Raw genomic sequence first — 25,064 nt, forward strand, 5'->3', positions numbered from 1 at the left:
CTTCTTTCTTCTCTCTTCACAACATTCTGTCAAGTTACAGATTCATCTATCTGGCTGTCATTGTCTTTTTTCTGTTTTCCTTCTTTAATCTTCCTCATACCGTCATCGCTCGCTAGCCCTCGAGCTTTTTATTACCCTTACATACCGATCTTCCCGGTTGCAATTTCACTTCAAGATCCAGCTGGCAGGTACAGCATCAATTAAAATCATCCTCCCTTCTTCAGCAACACAACGCAACAACAACAGTCACAACAAGTTCACCACAAGCCGCCATCATGTCCAGCTTCGCCAACGTCGCCAAGCTCCTCTTCAAGCACCGCAAGGAGATCCACTCGGCTTACGAGAAGAACGGCACCGACTACAGGGCCCACGCCAAGGACGCCACCGACCTGGGCTACGACGTCGGCACCAAGGCCGTGACCGCCCCGCTGCGCGCCTGGGAGAACATCCCCCGCCTCGTCGTGCGCGGCCTGCAGTTTCTATTCGGCCTCATCATCGTGGGCATCTACGGCGTGCGCGTCGGCGACGGGCAAAAGAACGCCGCCGATGCCTCCTCGGCGTGGTGGTTCGGCATGATCGTCGCCGTGCTGGCCTGCATCTCTGCCCTGATCCTGGCCTTCACGGCCCCCTTCGGCATGGTCTCGAAGCGGTGCAAGACGCACCACATGTTCGGCTGGGACTTGTCGATCTTTTTGCTGTGGATCATCGTCTTTGGTGTCTTTATGGGCATCTTCCACAATCGCAGCAGTGATGACTCCTACAAGGGCAGCAGCACCGGGGTCGAGAAGTCCGCTGCCTGGCTGGACCTCGTCAACGCGCTGTTCTGGCTTGTCTCGGGCGTCTATGGCGCCGTCAAGACCTGGGCTGGGCGCAGGAGGGATGCGCTCAAGGATCAGGCGCAGAACAGGCTCCTCTATGGTGGCGTTGGCCAGCAGCGAGAGCTGGGCAAGGAGGAGGAGCAGATGTCGGTGCACAGCCAGGTCACCGAGCCTGAGCCTGTGTATCATCAGGCGAGGGGGTTCACCTTCCGGGTTTGAGTCTCGCGTGGCGAAGATGATGTCCATGTGAAGTCTGACGAGTTGACATTTGTCGCCTGAGGATCCGAGGGCGTCCTTGATTGTATAAAATTAGTATGTATGATAATGTATAGGGATGGCGTAGGAAACATGGGAACCGGTGTTACTATCTGGGGTAGAATTGGGTTGTAACATATTTCAAAGCACGTCTGCCTATCAAAACAAATCATTGTATCGGACACAGCAAAAATTGGCCGAGGTAGGAAAAGCTCCGGCAATAATGTGCGTGGGAGACTTGGTCAGCTCTCTCATCCTCAAAGATCAACCTTGACAGCCACGACATTCTCAGACGAGAACCCCGTCACAAACAACCACGCCTTCTTCTTCCCATCCTCCTTTTTGGGGTCGATGCCCACCAGCACTCCCGTGGCTGCGTTCCTGATAATACTCCCATCATCCTGCCACAACAACTTCTTCTCCCACTTCTCCGGCTCGTCCTGGCTAGGCTTCACGTACCAGACGACAACACCCTCCCGACCAGACGGGTCCTGGGCCGTGGTCACTATGTTGATAGCCTTGGACAGCCCCGCCAGCACAAACCCGCTGGCGTCCCCAGTCGCATCATCGGCGTATGAATCTACGAACCAGCTCGGATTATCGATGGTCGAGTCGAGATCCACGGTCCCCTTCACGACGATGGTCTCAGGCTTCTCGCCCAGCGACCCAAGCCACAGGTTTCCGCCCACAGCACTCACAACGAGGATCTCGTCGCTCGTCCTGCCGTGGCCGAGGCCGTTTGGGTTGTGCAGTTTGTCCATCACCACGTTGGCATCGACGGCAGATCCATCACCGCTGACAGACGCATGCACGACTTCAGACCAGGCCGCACCGGGCCACACGTCCTCGACCATGCGCAGGCGGCCCTCGCGGTAGTGGTGGTCGTTGGTGACAAAGATCTCGTCCTTGGTCACGCCGTAGATGTCGTTGGGCGTCCTGATCAGCGGGTGGGCGATGGTGTGCACGTGTCGGACGGTGTCGGAGCCCAGCACGTGGTGGAAGACCTCAACTCGGGAGGCCGCCTTGGGAGCAGTGTCGCCTGAGGGGCCTGCTTGGGGGCTGCTCCCGTCTCTGTGGAAGACGGCTTCGTTGGGGATGTGGTTGACGGCGAAGATGTAGACGGATGGGTTCTTGGATGAGCTGGTGGTGTCATCATCAGGGATCACATCGATGCCGTGGCTGATGAAGGGCCCGTCGAAGTTTTCAAAAGCAAGCCGTTTGGATTCTTTGGTCTGACATTTCTATGGTTAGCAGAAGATTCGATAATTTCAAGTAATTAATTCTCTTTTCTCTTATATTCATATTGCAAAGAGATGCATGCACTGCCGTTGAGGACTCACCTCCGGATCGATGATGTGTATCGAACCCCTCGCGTTCCAAGCGACGCTGGCATCGTCAAAGAAGGCCAGTGGCGGGAACCATTTGAACCGCGTGGCACTCACGTCCTCACAAGCGGTGAAGAGTATGTTGGCCGGTGCGTAGTAGTGTAAGTCCTCGCAATGGGTCGTGTCCCCGATCCGGACGAGGTCTTCGGAGTGTGTGAGCGGGGTCGAGGCTAGCGGCCTGAAGACGCCGAGCTTGGTGAGGACGCCCTGTGTGGCTGATCCGTACATGTACGCCGTCAGGCCGGTCAGGGTGGCCAGTACGACTCCGACACTCGCCATTTTTGTACGTTGATGAATTTGATTATTAGCAAGGGACGATCTCGGTGGTTCTTTTCTTCTTCTCTCTCCCTTCCTCTTTGCTTCACAGGTTTTGTTGCGGACAGCTGTAATCTAATGAGCACCGTCTTGATGATAAATGAAAGTGTATGGAGAGACGTAAGAAGCTATGGAAAGGGAGAGGGATCAAGAGCACAAATGTTGGATATTTTCACACAAGAATGGAAAACCCTCGGCAACCTTGTTCTCCAAGCAGTCTGGCTGTGGCTGCCAAGGTTAACATCACATACTTATGCGGGGTACTACGCAGCGACCTGCTCCCCACATGACGTCTACTTCAGTAAGTAGGGAGGGCGAATGTAATAAAACCCTACAGGCATCATGGCCAAATCCTGCCGGAGCTTAGGTAAGTAAATAGTTAATCAACCTCTTGCGGTGTCAGGTTTGAATAATACACCATAGATCATTGTGGCTTTATGATGATGGGCATTGCCTATCTGCTGCCAACTCCATGGCCAATAATAACATGTCTACTAAAGTACTTACCCAACTAGTGCTTAGTATTTGACATGTCACTTGCCCCACTATCCAATTAAGATCATGTCTCTTTTCAGTCTCGTCAAGTTAATCTAGAGACCTTGGGCTCTTTGATCAGAGGTGAGGTATAGACCTGAAATAGATTAGGTCTTGAGTGTTGTGCAACAACAGACACGCAAGGAAGTATTTGATTCATAAGTAATCACACACCGTCAGCAGTGAAGCTAATGTCAAATTCGACCTAGGATTTGGCGACAAAACACAGTCAAGGCCAAATCAAATCGACTTCTTGAGAGTTTGTAACCCTGAGAATTGTTATTTCCTGTTTTATTCGAAAGAAAAAAAGAGGAGAGAGGAAGCATAGTAACATATATAATAAGCAAGCAGACCGCCCACCTTCTAGTCATCATTCATTAGATGTTAAGCAATAGCTAGTTGTAGGCCTGAAACAACACAGCGTTTCCACACCTTCCGAGAAAGGGGAGCCGTACCGCACCTCGCAACGCACTTAAGTAGATCCTCATAACTTCACTCAGACCACCTGGACTCAGTGTCATACGCCATCTTCTCCTCCAGTCCAGCTGTTCGGACCCGGCCAGCCGTCCACACCCGGATCCTCTTCCCGAACACCCAAAGGACAGGCAGAAGCAGCACAAGAACAATCATGACCTCGGCATAGATGACAAACGTCGGCAGCAGGCCCTCCTCCGCAACCCACGTCGTCGCCAGGCTCGCCAGGAAGAAAGCAATGACGATGCGCAGGCTAGACACGTTGACGAGCACAGGCCCGGCCCACTGCGGGTACGACTCGACAACAAAGACGTTGATGGTGATCATGATGCACAGGAAGCCGAAGACGATGAGGAACATGCCGAGCAGCAGGACGATCCAGGGCACGCCGGTCGACTGGCCTGCGTAGCCAAAGATGAAGCAGCCCGAGATTCCGGCGATGAAGGGGATGAGCATGTTGGCCAGGCCGAACTCGGCCTCGCGGACGCCGTTGCGACGTTTGGCGATGGTGGTGGTGACTTTGTCGGCGACGGGGCCGGAGAGGAAGCTAAGTTGTGGGCAAACTGTTAATTGATTGATGGTGCATGGTCTGGTATATGGAGGCAGAGATTGACTTACAAGACTACAACCGTGGCGAGCACGAATGGAATGACGGACAGACCAGTCCATTGGAATTCCCATCTGCAAGACATGTTAGCATACCACCTTCTCAACAAGAAATTGAGATCTCCTCCCGCATCTGAGCGAACTTACCCCTGAGCGAGCAGCACAAACGAGCCCAGCTGCTGCGCAGCCTGGTTGGCGATCAAGAAGATGGCGTTGGCCAGGACGGACCACACCACAGCAGGGAACAGCGTCGTCCGCAACGTGTTCAGCATCGACACGGCTGCATTCTTCCACTCAAAGCCGGCGTTAAAGAGGCCAATGTTTGTCCACAGGTCTCGAGGGCCGTACTTGGTGAAGTCGAGCCTGGGACGTTTCTCGCCGGGCACGAGCTCCTCCTCGGGCCGACCAGCTGTGATGAGGGCGAGCCGAGAAAGTCAGTCAATCAACATAGCCCGTAGCCTCTCTGCATTTTTATTGTACATAACAGGAGAGGGTAAAAGAAAAGGAAGGAAAAGAAGAAGGAAAAAAAAAAGCAGTTTCTGATGATGTGCTTACCGAGCATCTCCTTGGACCTGGTCCACCGGGTCTCTGGTAGGAGGGCGATGAGTAAAAACCAGGCCACGATGCCCGCGCCTGAGGTGGCATAATAAAGATATCGCCAATTATAGTTGGCCGAGACGTACGGCGCGGCAATACCGAGAGCGATGAGGACCACACCCTGGGAGCGACTTGTTAACATCCATACTCTTGTGGCCTTGTCACTCTCTTCATCCCTGCCGTTCCCTCGCCGGCATAAAAATCTCACTCACCTGACTAGCCACAATCGCAGACTGCGCCTTGTTTCTCTGGTGTATAAACACCATATCCTGAACAATCAGCGGGATCAGCGCTTCCACAGCGCCAGCGCCAAGTCCCATAACCGCGCGCGCAGCAAGGTGATCATCCAGCGACGATGACAGGCCCGCCCACAAACCCCCGGCCCACGCCAGGACGGCAGTCAGCAGCAGCACAGGCCTGCGCCCGATGGCAATAGACAAGGGCACCAGAAAGTACGAGGCGATGCCGTTGGTGATGAGCGGGATGGTGGCCAGCATGGAGACCTTGGTCAGGGACGGAGGCGTCACGCCCGCGGGGATGACGGCGAGCGGGTTGAGCTGGGCGCCCTGGCCTCCTGAGGCGGCGACGAAGTTGATGTCTTGGATGGTGCGCGGGTCGAGGCCGGCGTATTCAAGGAGGAAGATGGGGATGAGGGAGCCTATGATGATCTCGGCGGAGAGGGCAAGGGAGCCGACTGTTGTGTGTGCATCCCGGAGAGTCAGAAGGCGGATGATCCTCATAGATGATCCTCATACAATGGCGACGAGTGTTTTGGGAATTGGTGATTTTTGAGAAAAGTAAAAGAGGTTGTGCTTACAGAAGCAGAGGACACCAATGGCTGTCCATTTTCTCAGATCCGTCATGTTCAATGGATCTATCAAGCAATATCCTCACTCAGTTTTGGGGGTGGAACCATGAGAATGACCAACCACAAGTCCACTTCGAGTGCTCACTTACCCTTTGGATTCGACGACGGCATCTGAGACCAGCAAAATCAAGTCAGTAATCACACACACAACGACCATGCTTCTCCAGTACCACACATGTCTTCCTCTCTGCTTCGTACTGTGTAACTCACCGGAATCAACCTGATCTCCCCATTCTCGTCAAAGATATCTGCGCTGCCCACGACCTGCGTCGAATCGTTCCCGCTCCGAACCCCCGCTGACACCTCATTCACCTCGACATCAACTTGCTCCGCCTTTTCGTTGCCGCCAAAGGACCTTGAGGCCTCGTACATGGCCTCCGTCTCGGCCCTCCCCAGAGGCCAGCTGGGGCGGACGGCGGCCATTCTTCCCGAGTAGAAGCTTAAAAGAAAGAGACAGAAAAAACAAAGAATTAATAGATTTTATTCAGTATTAGGCACCAGGCCATAATAAAAAATAAAATAAAAAAAAGAAATGAGAATTGCCCCCCAAGAGAAAACAAGAAAGAAGAAAAAGGATCTGATAAATTAGAGTTGGCTCGACATCAGCAAGTATTTCAACCATCTCCCCCAACCAGCGCAGTGCAGCATTGAATATCAGATGACATGCCTCCACCTGCTATCCACCATGTCTTGGAGTATGTTATATCATGGTACGTCAGAAGGCGATCACTGGTGTTTCGAAAAGGGCTGCAAGCTTGATGGGGTGCTGGCCTCTCTATATGGGAAGGGAAACTGCCGTCATGCCTGTCGGTATTCGTTTGAGATTTCAGCTCTGGCTGCAGAATAATGCAAGGTTCTGCTTGGGGGTTTGGTCTAGCCAGGGGAGGAGGGGGTGGCTAGTTATTAAGGTTAACGATTTCACTATTCATAGCAGTGAGGCACAAGGGGGGCCCGCAGCAGTACAGATCAGACCAGATAAAAAATTTAGAGGATTATAGTTGTAGTCTACTTTATGCTATAAGTAGAATGCTTATCTGCCAGCATTCGTGCTCGCTGCCTCGTCCAGACGTCGCGGGGGAGGACGAACCAAAGACTGCGCCAGCACACATCGTCGAAGCTAAGCCCAAAACCTTCTCCCCTCCCAATGAATTTCAACCCTGCTGCTCCTCGGAAGGAACATTATAAATTCTCCGGCTAAGATGATCGTGGGGGAGGAGAGGGTTTCACTGCTCTGTGATGGCCAGGGACACCGGGGGGAAACAAGAAAAAACAGAAAGAAAAAGACAAAAGATCGGCAGAGGGGACGGCATGAGTGATGACGATGAGCAGCCTGAGACTGAATCATTGTAGATGCAACAAAACGCATGATCGTCCGTCGGACATTAGGAATAAAGAGGTGTGTTTGTCCAAGGAAGAGGGAAGGGGAAACCGGCCACCAGGATGGACTTGATAACGGTGAGACCATCATCCTCGAGATTATTCAAAGAACATGTTCCAAGAATACGAGGGGCTACAAGTATGCATAACAACCCTTTCTGGCTTGGCGGGCTTGCTTGAGACAGGCGCCTGTGTGATGCACGGCAGGGGAGCCCTCCCCCGGAAATGGAGCCGCCACCGGTGTCACCCCACATGCTGCTTGAGTCTAACTCTTGTAGTAAGTATCATAGTTTATGAATACACAATTACATAGTATACACAGACGTATATATGTACACTGTCTTGGTATGAGCCACGAGGACGACAGCACAGATCTGTCCTGAGTGTTTGATTGATAACCTTGATTTATAAACAGGATTGCATTACCTTCATCTCTATCTCACCGTCTGCGCTTCCAGAAAGATTTCTATACGTCCTTAACAACGCTTCAGTTGCTTGACCTTCGGGCTCTCAGGGATACACCCTTCGATGCATTCTTATGCATTTCTGAAGTGTACGGCATTGCCAAGCACGATGGATGTGTCAAACTCTCAGACATAACGGATGATGAGATTTATTCTTACTCTTTGCTATGTTGACAAAGTATTGGCCCAGCAGGGGCGATCTGCTTGTACACACACAAGTGCTCCCTCAACCGTGTCCATGCAAACCAAACGCCAGTTATGGAAATGTCTCTGAGCAAAGAGTGCCCCTCCTACTCCTGCAAAGCAGAAAAACATAGCACCCAGGTTTCATACATGTGTGTGCGTGTGCGCCACCGCATCATACGCTCTCGCCCAGCAGGCGGGCGATCAAAACGTAGATGAAGACGACACTGCCAAAAATCAAAAGCTTGTGGTTGGACACCCAGCCCCTGCCAGCTTCTCGTTGCTGTACCACGGCATCCACGACTGCCTGTGTCTGGTTCCCACTGCCTGCGATGGCTCCTCCGACCAGCTGGGGCCCACACGAGGAGCCCGCAGCGACGGGCCTCTGGCCGGTGGCAACGTCTACGTTCTCCTCGCGTATCCATTTCCAATTCTCGGCGTCCTCCTCCGGCCACTCCGCGCGAAACTTCTTGCCGCCGTCGCCAGCCTTGATGTTGCCCTTTTGCGCCACGCGCGCGCTGTCGTGCGATCCGCCGCCGGTCGAGTTCCACCAGCGTGACCGTGCTGCCAGCATCTTTCGCTCCTCGGTGCTGGCAGATATGGACCCGGTGGTGATCTCATTCGAAGTCATAAAGGAGAGCAGGCCGGTGAGAATGGTCGAGACGCTCCATGCTGGGTTGAAGGAGCGCGGGTGGAAATCGGAGATGGTAAGACACAGTCGCGATGAGGGCTGGAAGCGGCCCGAGGGCGTGTGCATACGGATCGCAGGAGGCTTGAAGGGGTAGTCGGGTGGGAACATCAGCGTGCCCCAGTACTGGCCGTTGTGGTAGGGGGTGTCGGGTGGTCCGGTCAGGATGTAGTGCCACCTGCCCAAGTATGTTAGCAAGAGATGCGGAGTATCTACTAGAAGCGTCAGATAAACTGGGTGCATGCAAGGCTACTTACTCTAGAATATTTGAGTCGCATGGGTGGGCGACAATGTATGGAGTGGGCTCTTTCTGGATGGCTTGATACTCGCGCGTGAGGCGCTTGTGCGCAGCCTTGGTGGCCATAGCTGCTGTTTGCGGAGCTGGATGTCGTAGGAAGGGGAAGAGAAGATGGGGGAAATGAAAGGAGAGGAATGGCGAAAGAGCTCGAGCGCTTCCCAGAAAACTCAAGTTTTCGCGAGAAAGAAGAAGGCCGCTCTGTCTGTATGCGTCGAGGAAGGGAGGCGTTTGCAGGTTTCACGAGCGCCGTAGTCAGCCTGCGACGGCACCTGAATAGTGAAAGAATGAAACAAACAATGATTTATTTGAATCCGAAGTGACAGTTGTGCAGGCAAAGAAGAGAAGAAGGTGTGGTGGGAACGGTGGGAGGGGTAGGCGAGGACGAGAGATGGAGGATGGAGAGGGTAGAGGACGGGAGTGACGGAATGAAGTCGAGAGTGGATGTGGTGAGATAATGCAGTGGCAATACCAGCGCAAAAGGGTGTCGTGTTGGTTGGCTTGTGATGTGCACGGGCCCAACCAACTGTTCCCCCCCCCCCCCCCCTTTATTTTTTCATTTTCTTTGAATACTGCAGTACTATGTAGAACCTATAATTAGCGCTGAGCCAATTGTACATAGCCCGCTAGCCACGCGAGCCTGCAGTGCCAAGCCACGCCTATAGCGCTGAGCTACAGATGCATCATCGCCTGGAACTGCTGGTGTGACAGGTGCCTCCACTGTAGCTCCTGCAGCTAACTGTCTGATTGATTTTCTCGCGTCGCGATCGATAGCGGCAGTGGACCGACTTTTCTCGCAATTTCTCGTACACCTTTTCACTTCTTTGTACGTCCTGGAACAGAGCCACACCCACGCTCGGCGAGAACTGCTCATGGCTTCCAATCAGAGCTCCGATGGCCTCTCTGTAAGTCATATCCGCTATTGCATCTGATTTTCCCGGTGCTTGACAGTCAATGGCTGACCGCAGTACTCATGGTTTTTTTTTTCGCCGCCCCATCTCAGGCCATAGACAGCCTGCGGAAGCTCGAGACCGACGCCGAGGTCTTGCGCAGGGAGGCTCACAACATGGACCAGGCAGAACTCCTACGGAATCAGCAGGCCCTGCAGAGGAGACTTTCGCTGGTCAGTCATGTTCCCTGGTCCTAGTGCTGTCCTAGCTACAGGCGAGCGCAGCCTGGGTTGACTGACATGTGACCGTACAGTTGAGCGACCACCTTCAAAGACCTGCCACTATACATTCTATCGAAGTGCACGGCGCAAAGAACACTCGGAAAGGCTTCCTGGATCCTCTTTTTGTGCCGCTTGTCGACAGTCAGCGCAATGCTGCAACGACGCTGGGCGAGGTCCTGGCCGGCATACAAGAGGTTACGGACAAGCTGGGGCGATTTGGTATGCCAAGGACGAGAAAGATCTTGGGGAGGTCAAGGGGGACGGTCTACTGACAGCACCTCACAGAGATCTTCCAGGCCGAACCAGCAGTTTTCCTGTCTGATGCTCGAGAATCCAGTCCGCATGCCGCAGGTACCGACATCGATGTCTCAATACGTGTTGCCGAGAAGTCCCGATTTCTCCTGAAGACCGGCACCGAGCTTGGCAACACTGAGGGCTCCGGTTACATCAACCTGTTATGGAGGAATATGTTTGGTGGGGCTGAACAGCTGTCCGTCAACACGAGTGCTGGAACACGAACACGATCGGCCTACAGCGCCTCTCTCTCTGCCCCTGTCAAGGGCAATCCCGATGTTCGCCTCTCGGTGGAAGGTCTGTCGTCCGACACGCAAAAAACCTGGGCAAGCCATGAGGAGGTCTCCAAGGGCGCCACAGTGCGAACTGCATGGCTCTCCCAAACACGCGATCTGCACAACCTGGCCTACTCCAGCACATGGCGGCAGATTACTGGTCTCAGCGCTGCAGCCTCGCCCACCGTCAGGGCGGATGCTGGCGACAGCATGAAAAGCTCCATTACGTACACATTCACCCGCGACCGCCGAGACAACCCGATGCTGCCCCAGAGCGGCTATCTGGTGAAGGCGATTACGGAGCTGGCGGGCGTTGGACCCCTGCGGGGCGATGTCGCGTTCTCAAAGTCAGAGTTCGAGATTGCAGGAGCTATGCCAGTGCCGCTGCCTGGAGTGAGCAGCAGCAGCCAGACGGGCATCTCGATCGGGGGCGGCCTGCGCTTCGGTGCTCTCTGGCCCCTCCCTCTAGGCTGGTCTCCCAAGGGCGAGATTATACCGAGTCTGATTAACGACCGCTTCCAGCTCGGCGGTCCGACCGATGTGCGCGGATTCAAGATTGGTGGTCTGGGCCCCCGAGACGGGAACGATTCCGTTGGCGGCGATGTCTATGCAGCAGGCAGCGTGAATATGCTCCTCCCCCTCCCACGGACAGGAGTGGACTCGCCGTTACGACTACAGGTATTTGCAAACGGAGGCCGTCTGGTTGCACTCGAGAACAGAACAACGGCCAGAGAAAAAGAGAGCAAGGGTCTCGCCATGGCTCCCAGCGCAGTGAGGAGCGGCATGATAAGGGCGCTTGGCGAGTTGGCCAACGGCCTGCCCAGCTTGTCCGCAGGGTTTGGACTGGTCTACGCCGCACAGGTCGCCAGATTCGAGCTGAACTTCAGTCTTCCCCTTGTGCTGAGACGAGGAGAGCAAGGCCGCAAGGGTCTTTCGGTTGGCGTCGGCATCGACTTTATGTGAACGAACGATGCGATGGCAGCCTCAGGCAACGAGGCAGTCATGTGAAAAGGCGAGAAGGCACAAGATGAAATTAGCTAAGGGAAGGAGGGAAAAAATTTCAGCCAGCAGCAGCAGCAGCAGCACGTGGATGTACAAAAGAACGCGTCCGTCTCGGCTCACCAATCCTTCCCCGACTTTGCCACGTGAAACTACCGCACGTCAACAAAGTAAACCTCGTCACAATGAAGACGCAAGCGACTCATGTTGCCTTCTCAAGTTACCAACCATGATCCGGCTCTGCGCTTCTAAAGTCCTCGAAGTTCCCGCTGCTGAAAGACCCATTGCCGAAGTCCTCGTCCATGAAGCTGCTGTCATTGAACTCCGTGGTCGAGCCGTGCAGGTTCGGGTCCACGCAGACGAAGTCGTGGGGCGATAGCTCTGGACCAATGCGATAAGGTCTATTGCTGACCACTGGATTGTGTCCCACTCCTACCATGCTAAACATCCCATTGTGTCCCATTCCTACCATGGGCGGCGCGACCGGGTCCGTATTGTACGTGTCCAAAAATTCCGTGCAATTCGACAGGGGCTCGGGCACTTCTATAGAGCCATAACCAGAATCAGGTATACTTGGGTCTTCAGGGCGCGGGACAACGTGCTCAGACGCGATACGATTGTTGGTATGCTCGCGCATAGTCCTTTTCGAGAGCTGCTTGGCCGCTGGCATGGACTCGCCTGGTAAGCCTGATATGGGTGGCCCGAAGCCCTCCAGAAAGCCCTTGCTGTCGCTGCTGTTGCTGCTGGCGCTGCTGCTGTCCTCAAGAGCCCATACATCTGCATTCATTATCAGCGCCTAGCTCCAGGACAGAAGTCTGTAAGCTTGCTCCTCATAACTTACGGAATGTGTTGGGAAGAGTGCTAAACCCTATAGCGGAGTATATCTTCTTGAGTCTTATTGCATTGGGACCGCGGAATCTCTTTACAGCTGCTAGAGCTTTCTGTTGCTCCTCGGTCATGAGGTCGATTTCGTCTTCGCCCCTCTGCCGCATTTGGCCGTTGAGCTGCTTCTTTTCCAAACAGTTCTCGATATGACTCGCTCGCTCTTCATCGAGATTCTTGCGGGCAGTCCCCGGCCAGCGCTTATCACAGTAAGGGCAGCGGCTCAACAGAGAATGGCAGCGCCATAGGTGTTGACTGTGGGATGGAGCCAAGTCAGTAAGTGGAATATTCACAAACACATATACACACACAAACACCCCCAAGGACGATGCCAGAGTATTTCGAGGTCTCAAAGCTGAGAGCGATCAAGGGGCAGCACCTACGTGATTTGGTTGACCGTCCACGGTTTGGCCTTCTCCGAATGGCAGTGGATGTGCTGCTGATATCTCTCGGGGTACATCTTGAAATACGGGCACGCCAACCCATTGCCGTTCTTGATCGCGTCCTGATCAAACATATGCGCCGTGCTATCGGCCCCAATCGATGCCATCATGTTATGCAAGGGGGGGGGGGGATTACGCAGAGAAAACTGGTGATCAGGTCAGACCAACGCGGTGTTGAAATCGGTTGGGCCGGGGCGCTGTGGAAAGAGACGGTCGGCCGAGGTGTGCTTTGAGAGCTCTGATCATCTATCTTGTGAGTTCGAGCGACCGTACACCCTCTCAAACTGCTCGAGATAACCGCCTATCCTTTTTCTGCGATCTGTCCGAGGCAACTCTCCGACGGGACCAAAAGGATCGCTGGCTGGGGAAGTGTCTCGATATCTCTTGATTTGGTAGGTGACGACCTCGATACGACCTCGAATAGGAGAGGGCTGATTTTTTTTCACTACAAGGTGCACAACGAGTTAGCTATTTTGCAACTAGAGACGTTGTTTGCAGTGCGGGTTGGCATTATTGGCAGCCTCTGGTATGGACAAGGAGGGAGCAAGACAAAAGGGAAGAGAAGCTAGCTGGTCGACGATTGGCGATGAGAACAACTGATACATACTTTGCGTTTTTGCAACATTCACTACAACGGACCTGGTGAGCGGTTTGCTGCAGGCCGCTGTCCTCGACGATCGGGCGGAAAAAAAATGAGGGAGTGGAAGAGGCTGGCGGCAGCCTTGGTCGGGAGGACAGCTCGAGCTCGTTCAGCATTTCAAGGGGAATCTTGGGACTGGGAAAGTCTAAGCCTCGCCGGCAGCGGGTGCGCTCGCCGTCTTATTCTTGAAACCCAACCATGCTTTGACCGCCCTCGGTGCTGCAGCCCAAGTCGCAGGTCAGGATCGCACCCGGATCGCAGCCAAATGAGGTAGTGACACACGACAAGAGGAGGGCGGGGTGGCCTATTCAGCATTAGCAGCTGAGAGCCAAGTCATGATTACAACCTGGCCCACCCCTCCTTAGAGCTTAAGCGGGATGGCGTCTGTTGCTGCATGGTCGACCGACGTTGTGGCTGATTATGTAGGTGGCGCCTGACCCAGACCTCAGTCGATATGCGGGATGGATGGAGGGAAGAGGGAGGAATTGATTGGGGGGTATGCAAAGAAGAAAGTGTGAGGACGACGATGTCTTCATTCAAGGGGCAAGCGAGGGAGCAGAAGAACTTTTTTTTTTATTTTTTTTTTATTTTTTTTTTTACAAGAGCAAGGGGGAGTTGAAAATCCTGGAACTGTATTGCTTCCTCGGAAAAAGGGTGTGTGACGAGATATTGCTTCTGCAGCAAGAGGAATCTCCATCCCCCCCTTCCTCCGTGGGGCAGACAAGTCAGATACAGCACCTTTCCAGAACTACATACAGATGCATTTGCAGTACTTTCGTCCCCCTGCAGGGTGTGATGAGTTTCCCTAAAAGGCCCGTCCCATGCACCAACGCTTTTGGAGACAGTGAGGAAAAAGCAATGATAGCGGTCCACCTCGCCAGTCCCAAGAGCCACTGATGTGTCTCCTCGGCCAGATACAAGCATTTTGAGATCGCACGGTTGTTCACGCTCGGTGAGAGGATTACTCTACGAACGCCCGAGTTCCAGCAGCCGGAACCTGTCTGCGATTCCAGTAATGGCGGAAGCTGGGGAGTATTGTATCATCGTCCCCACCCGATTTTTTTTTTTTGCACATTCAGCCGCAACCAAGGGCCAATTGGATTCTTTGCAAGATCGCAGAGTACGTCAGGTGGCCATGAAAATAATGCCAGCTATCGTATTGGGCCAAGGGCCAAAAGCAAAGAAAAAGGAATTTAGTGTTGATTCAGGTTGCAAGTATATCGAGTAACTTCGAGCAGAGTTCCACGAATGGCAACCCAAGGAGAGAGTCGAAATTAGGAATAGTATTATGTATGTGAAATCGTTCTTCTTTCTTTTCTTTTCTTTTCTTTTATTTCATTTCATTTCATAGACCACCAGGCTCTCGACGATACATTGTCGACCAATCCAGTATGGACCATATCACACAGTTCATCGATGTTGTGCCGGTGAAAACCGGCCCCAGCCGTGATGTCTCCTACCTCATAGATCACCAACAACATATCTCATTTAACCTCCTCGAAGGTCGAACAAATAAATGACGGATGACCCAAACCACATGATATAGTCTAATATACCGTAGCTCCACTCGGATCTCAACATTTGAAGTAAAATCTCAAAACAAACCTCCCCTTCATATCGTCGACTGGCAGTCGTATAGAATCGACTTGAACGCATGTCGTTGGAAAAGCAGTTGACAGACAGAAGCACGTGCAACGTCAATCTATCAGTGTTAATCGATTGGTCTTCGAGTGCCTAATGGCTTTCGAGACGTTGCAAACTAGGTGGCGCATTGACCTATGTGCTCCAGGGGGTTCCACAGAAAACAAGCTTCCTCCCTTGTAGGCCAACAATGGGACAGCATGGGGGGGGCATTGTCGAGGCCCTAGCCAGTCAGGTGGCAGATCAGTCAAGCAGAGAAGAAGACAGGGACAGCGGGAAGGAAAGGGAAGCAAATGGCATGTTGTTGTTGGATAAAAGAATTTTTGGGAATTACCCGTACCGTTCATTAGTAGGGCAGGCTGGTTGTTCAACACAGCGTCCAAGGCTTCATGGTTGCTAGCACTCTTGTCTGCTTCGCGCACGTGATTCAATTATCATTTGATAGTAAAGGGGGGAAATCCAAATCATACCATCAGTGTCCATACAGCATAACGTCAATATTCACATCAGATCGGGACATCCTTTCCCTAACACCTGTCTCGTCTCTTAAAGCACTCGCCCATCATCTTCCTCCCCTTCCGTTTCCGGGACACAGGTGCAATGAGTTCGGGGACCTGAGAACAGGAGAAGTCGGACCACCCCAGGAGTGGCAGGCCTAGCCCGTCCGTGCTGTAGTCCCCTCCTCCTCCGCCCTACCGGCCCCCATCTCCTTGACCTGCTGCTGCTGCTGCTCCTCCTCCTCCTCCTCGGCATCCTCGATCGCCTCCATCGCCCAGTCCCTGAACCCCTGGCCCCTGATCCAGCTGAGGCCCTTCCGCCAGCTCTCCTCCCGCACGGCCTCTTTATCCTTCTCATAGACCATGCCCGTGAGCATGACCGCAAGCACAAACACCCACACGTCGCCGGCGCGCATCGCCTTCCACCACCGCCTCTTGACACCGACCTTCCACAGGGAGTCCACGCTGACGCGCGCGGAATAGAGGAACGCACCCCTGCCGTTCCTGCGCTCGACCCAGGCCCAGAACCCCGCGAGGAACCCGCCCAGGAAGAAGCGCTGGGTGGCGAGGAACGAGCGGGGGAGCCAGTTCTGGAAGAAGCAGATGGAGGCCCAGGCGGTGGAGATGGAGCCTGTCACGAACGTCGACATGCTGAGGACGCGCTTGAGGAGCTTGTACATGGTGGTGACAGGGGCATGGTACAGGGCCTTGTACCGTGGGATCATGAAGGCCGAGTAAATGACCAGGAAGAAGCGGGCCAGCAGCGGGAACGAGCGCGCCCAGAAGGTAATAAAGGTCTTGGTGCAGGACGGGTCGTCGGGGTGAAGAAGGGCACAGCTCAGAGAGGTGATGAGCGGGTGTGCTGGGTCGGTAAGGGGTGCGATGTGCCTCAGGGTTGGCGGGAGGGTCTCTTCCTTGTCGGGGAAGAGGATTGGTGAGACGTGTGGTCTGAGGCGTGCGAAACTTTGTCAGTCCTGTACTTCTTTTGTTCTTTTATGCTACGTGCATAGCAGAGCCAAGACAACAACTTACGGCCAATTCAATTTAGCCATTTGAGCCAGACTGTCTACGACCTGTCGTGTGCTCGGCCATCTCAGAGCAGCAGGATAGTCCTTTGGTCGCTTGTGTATATAGGACGACGAGTTTTTCAGGATAAAGTCGCCGTAAGCCTGCAAGGGAAAATAAAAAGAACAACATGTCAGCACTCGACCACACAAGACACAAAGTCATTCATCGCAAGAAGATCCTCTCTTACCGTAGGGAAGCAGTCGTAGTCAAAGACAAAAGCATGCAACAGCTGGCCAAACGCAAAAGGCTGCACCATCCAGCTGCCGAACCACCATGGTCTCTTCCTCAGCCGGCCATTCTTCTCCCGGCCCCAGACCATGCCGGTATCCTCAACATGGTTCCACCCGAACTCCAACGCACGGAACGCAGCGTATATGGCAATCGTCACGCGCAACTGCTCTGCCGGATACACACCGAGGGCCAGACCTGCCATCGAGGCGCCAATCGCAGGCGTATAGATGGACGTCAAGGCCCGCGTCACGAGCGGGTTGCGCATCCGGAAGGGCTCGGCGTTGGGATCGAGGATCGCCTGTCGGAACCGCCAGAAGAAGCGATACAGGAACCGATAGAGCAGCAGAATCGAGCTCAAGGATAATGACAGTCGGAACACTGGCGACTTATACAGAGGTTGCTTGTTCGCGTTCGGACTGAGGCAACGATGTCAGTGTGTGCTCCTCTGAGGGGGCGGGGGGGGGGGGGAAACAATGATGAGAAGTCGGGTGCGCGTAGGAAACCAAAAACACTCACACCCTCTTGGCGCCCATAAACTTCTCTGTAACTAGCCCATACACCTTCAGCGCCGCAGCGGTCGCGCCAAACACGCGAAGTGAGTGCCTGACGGCGCGCGCGTTATAGTCGTCAGCACCGACCATGGCCCCAGCGCCCGCTCCCGCACCAGCGCTCGTGCTCCCCACGTCCTGGATGTCCAACGACCTAAGCCCCCCGCCGCCTCCACCTGCTGCTTCTTTCTCCTTCCCTTTGCTGCTGTTGCGTTTATGCTTGCGGCTGTTGGGGTTGCTCACGCCAGGATCGCCGTTCATGATCTTATTCACGGTCTCGACGCTCGGTACGCGCTTCTTGACCTCACGCGAGCGCGAGAGTATGTACCGATGCAGCAGCGCGTACTCGCGCGCCGAGATGGTATACCGCAGGGTGTTGCGCAGAATTGGGTCGGAAGTGGCCTTGGCAGAGACGCCAGAGGCACGGCGGGGACCAGAGGGTGGTTTGGGGGCAGAGGTGATGGGATTTACTGCACCGCTGCCGCCGCCGCCGCCGCTGGAGGAGGAAGCCATGTCTTCTTCTTCTTCTTCTTCTTCTTCTGCTCCTGCTGTTCTTGTTGGCGTCGTAGGCGACTCAGATGTGTCAGAGAGGGCGCGTGTGAGTTTTGGCCTGTGTTGACAGGTTCTCGACGCGTAGATGGAGTGGCGAAAGGTCTTGAAGCTCGGGGAGACGGTGAGCTTGGGACTGCCACCAGACGAGGTCGAGGAGGCGCTGGGGCTGGACGGGAGCTCAAGGGCTGGATAATCGTATTGCTGAATGGTGGATGAGGTTAGAGGATTGTGGTCCTCGTACAAATTGAGGTATTCGAAGACGGTGGCAGAACGAGAGAACGATGACAAGATCAGGAATTCAGGAATCAGGAAAGGTATGTAACTTGAGGCTTACACAGAATAGTTTAGGGTGTAGCGGCAGCGACGGCAGACATGTGAACGCGCCACACGTCGTACTTTTCTTTTTAACAGTCCCGTTCTCCTCCTACAACACCTCAATCACGAGCTGGTGGAGATCCGACGACGAATTCGAGAGTGATTTCCGGAATGGAGAATACATGGAGATGATCTGTGACTAGCCCAGGCAAGCAGAAGTAGCATGGTATGGCCGTCAAGCCGGCTCGGTGAAGGGAAAGGAGACAAGGTTAATAAGGTGTGAGGGTCTCAAGTTCGGGCATGAGCTTGTCCTCCGCTCTCTTTTCCACGTGCCTCGGCTGCTGCACTTTGAACCTGTTCATGCCCGCCCCCTGTTCCTCAACCCCACATCCCAGTACTATTCCACGTAGCGCAGTTGGCCTAGGTGTTGCTTCAGGGGCCCTTACCCCGGATTTGGCAGCTGTGTCAAGCCACGCATGAAATGTCCCTGGACGGATATTTCCAACGTCATTTCACTGTTCCACTCCTTTTTTTTCTTCTTTCTTTCGGCCTCTTCTTGGCCTCGTATTCAGCCTGACCGGCAGCAAAATACCCCCTTTGGCTCTTGCAGAGTGAATTAACGTTTTCTGAGCACTCACAGAGTCCCTCAGGCTCTACTTCATTTACTGTCTATATTCAGGCTGGCTATGAAGGGAACAGAGCCCTTGTGCGGTAAGAAGAGAGACACCCAGGCTCAGGTGGGTTACCAGTGGGACCAACCTGTGGTACGAACTGCCCTTGAATCTATCTTTTCCTTTTTCTTCTCCTTTAACCATCCATAATCAGACCCTTACAATGGTGTCATTGTGGGAATCGAGGGTCAAGGCAAGAACTGGACAAGCACTTGATTACGTATTGGTTTTTGTACTGAATCGGTTCCCTAAACCGTTTGGCCCCAAGCCTCCCAAAATGCAAGTTCCTCCGTGGTCATTATCTTGTAGTCTCATTATCAAAGAGACCCCGTTCCAAAGAATTATGCTTAGCAGGCTTGAGCACTCGTGTGCCCTGCTTTGGTGTATGTGATACCGCCTCCCCTTTTCGGCCGTGATGGACGGAGAATAGGATCAACCAAATCGAAGACATAACCCCGTCCTGTGGTTATCAAATGACGGAAAGCCACCCGTCGTCCACCTATTTCCCCTTTCCATGTCCCCATCCTTGGAAGATAGAAACCTTCCTCGTCATGACAGCTAAACAAATGTCCCCTTTTTGAAAATCCAGTCCAGTATAACATACGCAGAAACCCCTCGCAATGCTTGTTGTGCCTTTATTTCCGTTCCCGTTTGTTTCTTTTGTTTTTTCGTCAACCCAAAGCAAGGACGAGGGCCGTAGCCAGGGTCCATCGTGCAAATTTCCACTTCTCAGACGCCTGCCAATTTGTTATGAACCCCCGCAAAAACGAACCGTAGAGCCTCATAAAAAAGACAGAGAGAAAAAGAGAACGTCACTCGTCATCCCATCGTCCGGAACCCGAGTCGACTTTTGTTCAGAAAGCGGTGTCGATAGGCACCCACCGCCGGTCCATGGAGAAGACGTCGGGGGCGTAAGGCACACACTCCTCCTTCCAGCAGACATTTCCCCACGATAGTTCCATTGGCTGGGCAATTTTACTGCGTAATCGGTCCATGGGCACGGGTCCCTGGAAACTGCCAGCCATGAGCTCCCCAGCAAAGCGGAGGCGGCGGGATTCCCTCTCGGCAATCACCTCGGGCATGATGAGACGCCGCTCCTGTGCCGTCTGCCAGCCCAGATTTCTCTCACCAACACTGTTCGTCTCCAGAACCAGTCTAAGCACCTCAAAGGGGAGGTTGAGCAGTATGCGAGAGAGGGCTGACTGAATCTGGTCGGACTGGGGCTGAGAGGGCTGGGGTTTGTTGTGTCCATTGGCCTCCGTCAGGTCCATGTCGCCAAACTTAATGTTGATGTTGGACATCCGCGACGCGCTGTGGCTACCATTTGTGACGCTGGAACCTGGCGCTGCCTGAGATGGATCTCGAGGTGTGGCGGACACCGATGGCAGACGCGAATAGTTGGGATCGCCCACGGTGGTGTCCAGCGCGAAATTGGCTGGGAAGCAAGTGATGAGGAACAGCACGATCTTCTCCACGAATTCACCAACGTAGACACCATGCTTGAACCCGAAAGTAGGGAAGTTGTGCGGGACATGCATTGCCCGTTGGGCCTGTAGCCCCGTCAGGGAAAATTCCAGTCCTTTCTCGACCGTGTCCCAGCTTAGTAGCTTGGATGCCTCTTGCACTGCACTGATGGAGACGGCAGGCACTTGAAGGTGGGCACCGGCCGCAGCGTAGCCCAGCGCGAAGTGGAACTTCTCAGCATCTGACTGCGCCTCCAAGTGGTGGGGAAGCGGCACGTAGCGACAGCCATACAGGTGTTTGATGGCTCGCCACATGGCGTCAGCTCGTAGAAAGGGATCATCCGACTCGATGCGTACCTCGCACGGTCCATCGCCAAGTCGGGCCTGCTCTTGAATTATGCTGCGCAGGAGATGGTGCTGAGATAAAACAAGCCGGTGACCAGGGAGCCGCAGGGGGCCACTGTGCGCACCCGGAAAGCGCGAGTTTATAGGGGTGAGGCGGTCGGGAAGGGCGAGGACCACCTCGCAGTCGGCGAATTCGGGTCTCGCAAACATGGAGCTGATGAAATCGGAGAACGCCATCACGTCGCCAGCCGCACCGTCAAAGCCACCGGGACTGAAGGCGGCCTGGTTGCTGGGATGGTAGGAATGCCGGCCGGGGGCTGGAGGTAGCACAGGGCGTCCTACGCCGGTTCCGTTGGCCCCATTAACCGGTAACACCTTGGGACCGAAGTCCTCGGTTCGCGACGAGTGCGACCCATGGAGACTATGAGGAGTGAGGGGGCCGTGGTTCATCATCATCATCGGTGCATGAACGTCGATGGGCGCCGGGGCCAAGACAGGCCGTCCATGTGCACCCACACCATTGACAGGGATGTGCTCAGGCGCCATGGAGATCGGAGGAGGAGGAAGAAAGGCACCGCCTGGGTGAGGCAGGGGCGAAGTTGTGTTGGATCCCTCGAGACCACCAAATACAAGACTATCATTGCTGGGATGGGGCTGGTGCATGCGGGATGGGTGGTCAAGAGGGTGTGTCGGTAGATTCATGGGCCCAGGAATGGGCCCCTGCGGGTGGGCCGGGTGGTTGTTGGAGGGGTAGAAGGAGGGCTCCGTACTGTTGGGCGGAGACGGCGACGAAACGGGAGGTGGAAAGGAGGCCGGAGAGGGGGCGCTTGGAGCAGTATCTAGAGAAGAGGCATTTGTTAGAGGAATGCAAAACCTTGTGTATTCTGTCTCCCTGGAACTCATACCTGGAGGCGTTATCTTCCCAGATGTCTGCGACGGGCTAGCAATGCCCTGTGTCTGGGGGCTAGCGGTGTCTGGCTGCGGCTTCTCATGAGGAGGCAAAGCAGTCTCGACTGTTGTGACACCGACCTCCTCCTGCTCAGGCTTCTGGGGTGAATCTGAGGCATTGTCCTCCAGCAAGGTGCCGTCTGCAACAACCTGTGTCTGCTGAGGCTCGGGCTCAGGTTCACACTCGGGCTCCGACTCGGGTTGAGGAGTGGGCTGAGGGGTTGGCTGATGTCGGTCCTGGCTGTTCTGCTTTGGCGTCGGCGGTGTGTTCTGGCTTGTTCGAAGAGGAGAGGGAGGCAGCTGTGTGCTAGCAGCCGGGGCGTTCTGTCGGCGCTGCAGGAAGGTCAAAGGAATGACGGGCTCGATGCGTCTGCGGCCGGTGGGCTTCGCAGCAGAAGGCCTCCGTGCAGCTGGACTGGCGGGACCGGAGCCAGAGGGAGTGGCCATTGTGGCTGGAGCGGTTGACGGCGCCATGATGAACTCCTCGAGGGGGAAGACGAGACTAGAGGAAGGTAGATGTATGGATGGACAGGCCACAGTGCCCAGGGTGCGAACTCCAAGCCGGCCAGAGAGCGACACCAGCTGCCGTGACTATGACGGCGGGAAGGATCGTGGGGTGGGAAAGGAGCGACGGTGCAGTTCTCTGAGAATGGTGCATGGATCGATGATGCTGTGCAAGCCTCCTAACCATCTGGGCGAGGAAGGAAGAGGAGGCAAACAAGAAGAAACCAAACGTAGAGGGCAATAGGGTAACCCTGTATGGGCTGACCCTCGTCAGGGAGAGGGGCCGGGGCGTATCGTTGATGTTGTGTGACGTCTGAATCGGGGAGGGCGCTGTTCGAGATGGCGTTGTCACAAACGCAGTACAGTGCCAGACCAACTTTTTTTCTTTCGTTTTCGGCGACGCTGGACGGCGCGCAAAAATTGACAAACCAGAGTCCAACTGCTCACCACAACAACTTCGAAGCCCAGATGCTGGAAGATATTTTGTTGTGAGATCTGGCTGCCCCTCGAACTGGCAAGTCTGGCGGGGAGAGGAGCAGCAGAGCAGTGAGGAAACAGGTAGAAGTCTGACCGTTAGTTGTTGACTGGGAAGCTGCGCCGTGATGGATTTTTTTTTTCCCTCTCCCTCTCCCCTACTTTTTTTTTTTCTCTCACTTGCAAGGTTACCTCACTGCTGCTGCGGGCAGAATTTGGGGAGGTTGCATCCCCGCAGCTGCCAGCAAACAGTGCACTGAAAACTTGGTCAGTGCTCCTCTTACCCCCACCCACTAGCGCCTCAAGCTGTAATTCCCGATGACCAAGCATGGCTATAGAGGCGGGCCAGGGGGTCCAACGGGACCCAGCAGGCTCCGCCCAAAAACGAAACTCTTTTTTTTTTCTTTCTGTATTTCTTAACACAGATTTTAATTTATCTATCCCCGTGCTTTACACTCATCATGTGCACCTTTTGCTATTTACATGCAAAAACGGTCCCCCCAAAGTTTGTACAAATGTGTGGCGACTCTGGGTATTTAGTTTCAGATACAAAAGTCAGGAAAGTCCAGTACAGTGGGCGGTACTGCTGATCTGTTTTCAGGTCCACCCTCGTACGATGTACCAGGGGAATACTCCGTGGCAAAATTCTTTGGTTGTGTGCTATCTCACCCTATTACCAGTTATCGATGAGCAGATCATGTTTATCACGCCGACAAGACAAGCCCGTCTCCAGAGCCGAGCTCGACAAAGTCATACGCTAGCACCTCTTCGTCTCTTGCTAGCTTTGCCTCCTCGGCGACCACCGCATCACGAAGAGTGTACGTGGTTCTCTGGAGCAACCACGAGATGAACCCACCTCCCTTCTTCGCCTCGTCATGCGTCGCGATCCAATACCTTGCTCCGCTCGCCCTTACAGCTTGAATGCCGTTCAGGGCGCCCAAATTCAACTGCGCCGTCATCCAAATCCGCACGTCATGCAGGCCGTGAAGCAGCGCGAGTGTCTTGATGCCCGCCGTCTCCACACACTGCAGATCCGAGCTCTTGATCCCATGAGGCGAGTAGATGACAGCCTCGGGGTCCCTCGAGCCCATTTTGTCCCTCGACCGCGTCGACCGCTGATTCGGACGGTATCCGAGATCGAATACAATCATCACAGCTGAGTGGTAATAAAGCGCGTTGTTCTGCGTGACTACCCTACCGATGCCCAACCACGGGGGTATCGTTGCCGTCTGGTCGACCAGTACCTCATGCCAGTCTGGCGTATCGGTTGAGAATGCTGGAGTGGTGATGACTGTATCAAAGTGCTTCCACGAGCGGATCAGATCGGCCGCCTTCTCTGTCGCCACGACAGGTACAGTCTTGGACAGCTCTCGCAGCGTGGCTTCGTGGCAGTGATCCGTGAACTCATGCGAGATTGCCACACAGTCGATACATGACGAGCCCTCCTCGCTAAAACCACCGTCCACCTCAGCCAGGATCTCGTCGAGCTCTTTTATGGTCTGCACCGTCGGCGCGACAACATGCCACTGCGTCGAGAACCACGAGGCAACATCGCTCTGTGGACCCTGGAGCCATGGATCAATCAGGATGTTATACCTCTTCCGCCTCGAAGGCTCGGGTTTCGCGCTGTGCCTGGAGCTCGAAGTGACGGCGGGGTCTGGTCTCGGCAGCTGGAGCAACCAGCTGGTATCGGCATTGAGGTGTGCTAGAACGGGATGCGATGACTCCAAGGCGGCGGTCCAGGCGGCCCGATCCTTGAGGCTAACAACCACGTTGCCGTGTGGCGAGGGCTGCTGTTCTTTCATGCTGAGGGCCTCTGTGTATATCCTGCAACTCTTTTGGGCCTTTCAAGTGGTTCAAACAGTGGGAGCGTGCTGCTGCGGTGTCCCGTGTTCTGAGTGCGGTGCTCTTGTTTCACCAAGACGAGATGCCGGCCCCTCCCTCGTCACCCTTGCCCTCGTACATTTGACGTCGGATGCACGTCACAAGCTCATTGCCCGATCGAGACTAGGCCTGCGTGGACAAGGGTCCCTAGTCGTAGGCTAGTACATAGACCCTCTCATCAATAAATAAAACCTTTTGGGTTTCCCCCCCAAGGAAACTTCGTTCAACCGGCCAGCTACGCCTTCCCAAGTGCGTGTTGTGCTGCAACTCTGACAGAAGGTCCCACTGGTTTAAGTCATCTGAGCCCTGGCCATATGGGCCAGTAGATCCGATGGCGTGTTCAAAATGCTGCAGTCAAGC

At 54.4% G+C, this 25,064-nt stretch overlaps 8 protein-coding genes across 8 annotated transcripts; 2 read left to right on the forward strand and 6 right to left on the reverse strand.

Annotated features, from left to right (window-relative positions):
* Nucleotides 1-428: 428 nt before the first annotated feature.
* Nucleotides 429-914, forward strand: M406DRAFT_223020 (uncharacterized protein; the record flags this gene model as incomplete). The annotated part of the gene is made up of 1 exon (XM_040915637.1): nt 429-914. A coding segment is annotated over one exon (486 nt), but the record flags the coding sequence as incomplete, so codon positions are not given.
* A 416-nt stretch (nt 915-1,330) lies between these two features.
* Nucleotides 1,331-2,686, reverse strand: M406DRAFT_342384 (serum paraoxonase/arylesterase family protein; the record flags this gene model as incomplete). The annotated part of the gene is made up of 2 exons (XM_040921770.1): nt 1,331-2,305; nt 2,414-2,686. 2 exons carry the CDS (start codon nt 2,684-2,686, stop codon nt 1,331-1,333), a joined length of 1,248 nt encoding a protein of 415 aa, XP_040772600.1.
* Nucleotides 2,687-3,799: 1,113 nt separating this feature from the next.
* M406DRAFT_50918 (uncharacterized protein) lies at nt 3,800-6,224 on the reverse strand (the record flags this gene model as incomplete). Its single annotated transcript, XM_040924426.1, has 8 exons — nt 3,800-4,328; nt 4,400-4,462; nt 4,535-4,796; nt 4,943-5,105; nt 5,197-5,678; nt 5,802-5,858; nt 5,942-5,963; nt 6,063-6,224. The coding sequence occupies 8 exons, from the start codon at nt 6,222-6,224 to the stop codon at nt 3,800-3,802; spliced, it is 1,740 nt and encodes a 579-aa protein (XP_040772601.1).
* A 1,596-nt stretch (nt 6,225-7,820) lies between these two features.
* M406DRAFT_357805 (UBC-like protein) lies at nt 7,821-9,270 on the reverse strand. The gene is made up of 2 exons (XM_040923776.1): nt 8,822-9,270; nt 7,821-8,742 (listed from the first exon to the last, which is right to left on the reverse strand). The coding sequence occupies exons 1-2, from the start codon at nt 8,926-8,928 to the stop codon at nt 8,052-8,054; spliced, it is 798 nt and encodes a 265-aa protein (XP_040772602.1). The 5' UTR covers nt 8,929-9,270; the 3' UTR covers nt 7,821-8,051.
* A 461-nt stretch (nt 9,271-9,731) lies between these two features.
* M406DRAFT_353191 (uncharacterized protein) lies at nt 9,732-11,662 on the forward strand (the record flags this gene model as incomplete). The annotated part of the gene is made up of 4 exons (XM_040922747.1): nt 9,732-9,764; nt 9,863-9,982; nt 10,063-10,249; nt 10,316-11,662. 4 exons carry the CDS (start codon nt 9,732-9,734, stop codon nt 11,560-11,562), a joined length of 1,587 nt encoding a protein of 528 aa, XP_040772603.1. The 3' UTR covers nt 11,563-11,662.
* Nucleotides 11,613-13,030, reverse strand: M406DRAFT_353192 (uncharacterized protein; the record flags this gene model as incomplete). The annotated part of the gene is made up of 3 exons (XM_040922748.1): nt 11,613-12,375; nt 12,440-12,735; nt 12,864-13,030. The coding sequence occupies 3 exons, from the start codon at nt 13,028-13,030 to the stop codon at nt 11,819-11,821; spliced, it is 1,020 nt and encodes a 339-aa protein (XP_040772604.1). The 3' UTR covers nt 11,613-11,818.
* A 2,898-nt stretch (nt 13,031-15,928) lies between these two features.
* M406DRAFT_237553 (uncharacterized protein) lies at nt 15,929-17,941 on the reverse strand (the record flags this gene model as incomplete). Its single annotated transcript, XM_040916062.1, has 5 exons — nt 15,929-16,649; nt 16,734-16,870; nt 16,957-17,416; nt 17,517-17,737; nt 17,792-17,941. Coding segments are annotated over 5 exons (1,689 nt in total), but the record flags the coding sequence as incomplete, so codon positions are not given.
* A 5,583-nt stretch (nt 17,942-23,524) lies between these two features.
* On the reverse strand, nt 23,525-24,925 carry M406DRAFT_347941 (uncharacterized protein; the record flags this gene model as incomplete). Its single annotated transcript, XM_040922343.1, has 1 exon — nt 23,525-24,925. The coding sequence occupies exon 1, from the start codon at nt 24,623-24,625 to the stop codon at nt 23,525-23,527; it is 1,101 nt and encodes a 366-aa protein (XP_040772606.1). The 5' UTR covers nt 24,626-24,925.
* Between the last annotated feature and the right edge of the window lie 139 nt (nt 24,926-25,064).

The sequence above is a fragment of the Cryphonectria parasitica genome (assembly GCF_011745365.1).
Source record: "Cryphonectria parasitica EP155 unplaced genomic scaffold M406scaffold_8, whole genome shotgun sequence".
Lineage (NCBI taxonomy): Eukaryota > Fungi > Ascomycota > Sordariomycetes > Diaporthales > Cryphonectriaceae > Cryphonectria > Cryphonectria parasitica.

What these genes read in the sequence shown, in the direction of transcription:
- M406DRAFT_357805 (XM_040923776.1), bottom strand. Translation starts at nt 8,928, where the DNA reads ATGGCCACCAAGGCTGCGCACAAGCGCCTCACGCGCGAGTATCAAGCC. An exon ending in TGCGACTCAAATATTCTAGA is followed by an intron (nt 8,743 to 8,821) that starts GTAAGTAGCCTT and finishes ATACTTGGGCAG; the next exon opens with GTGGCACTACATCCTGACCG.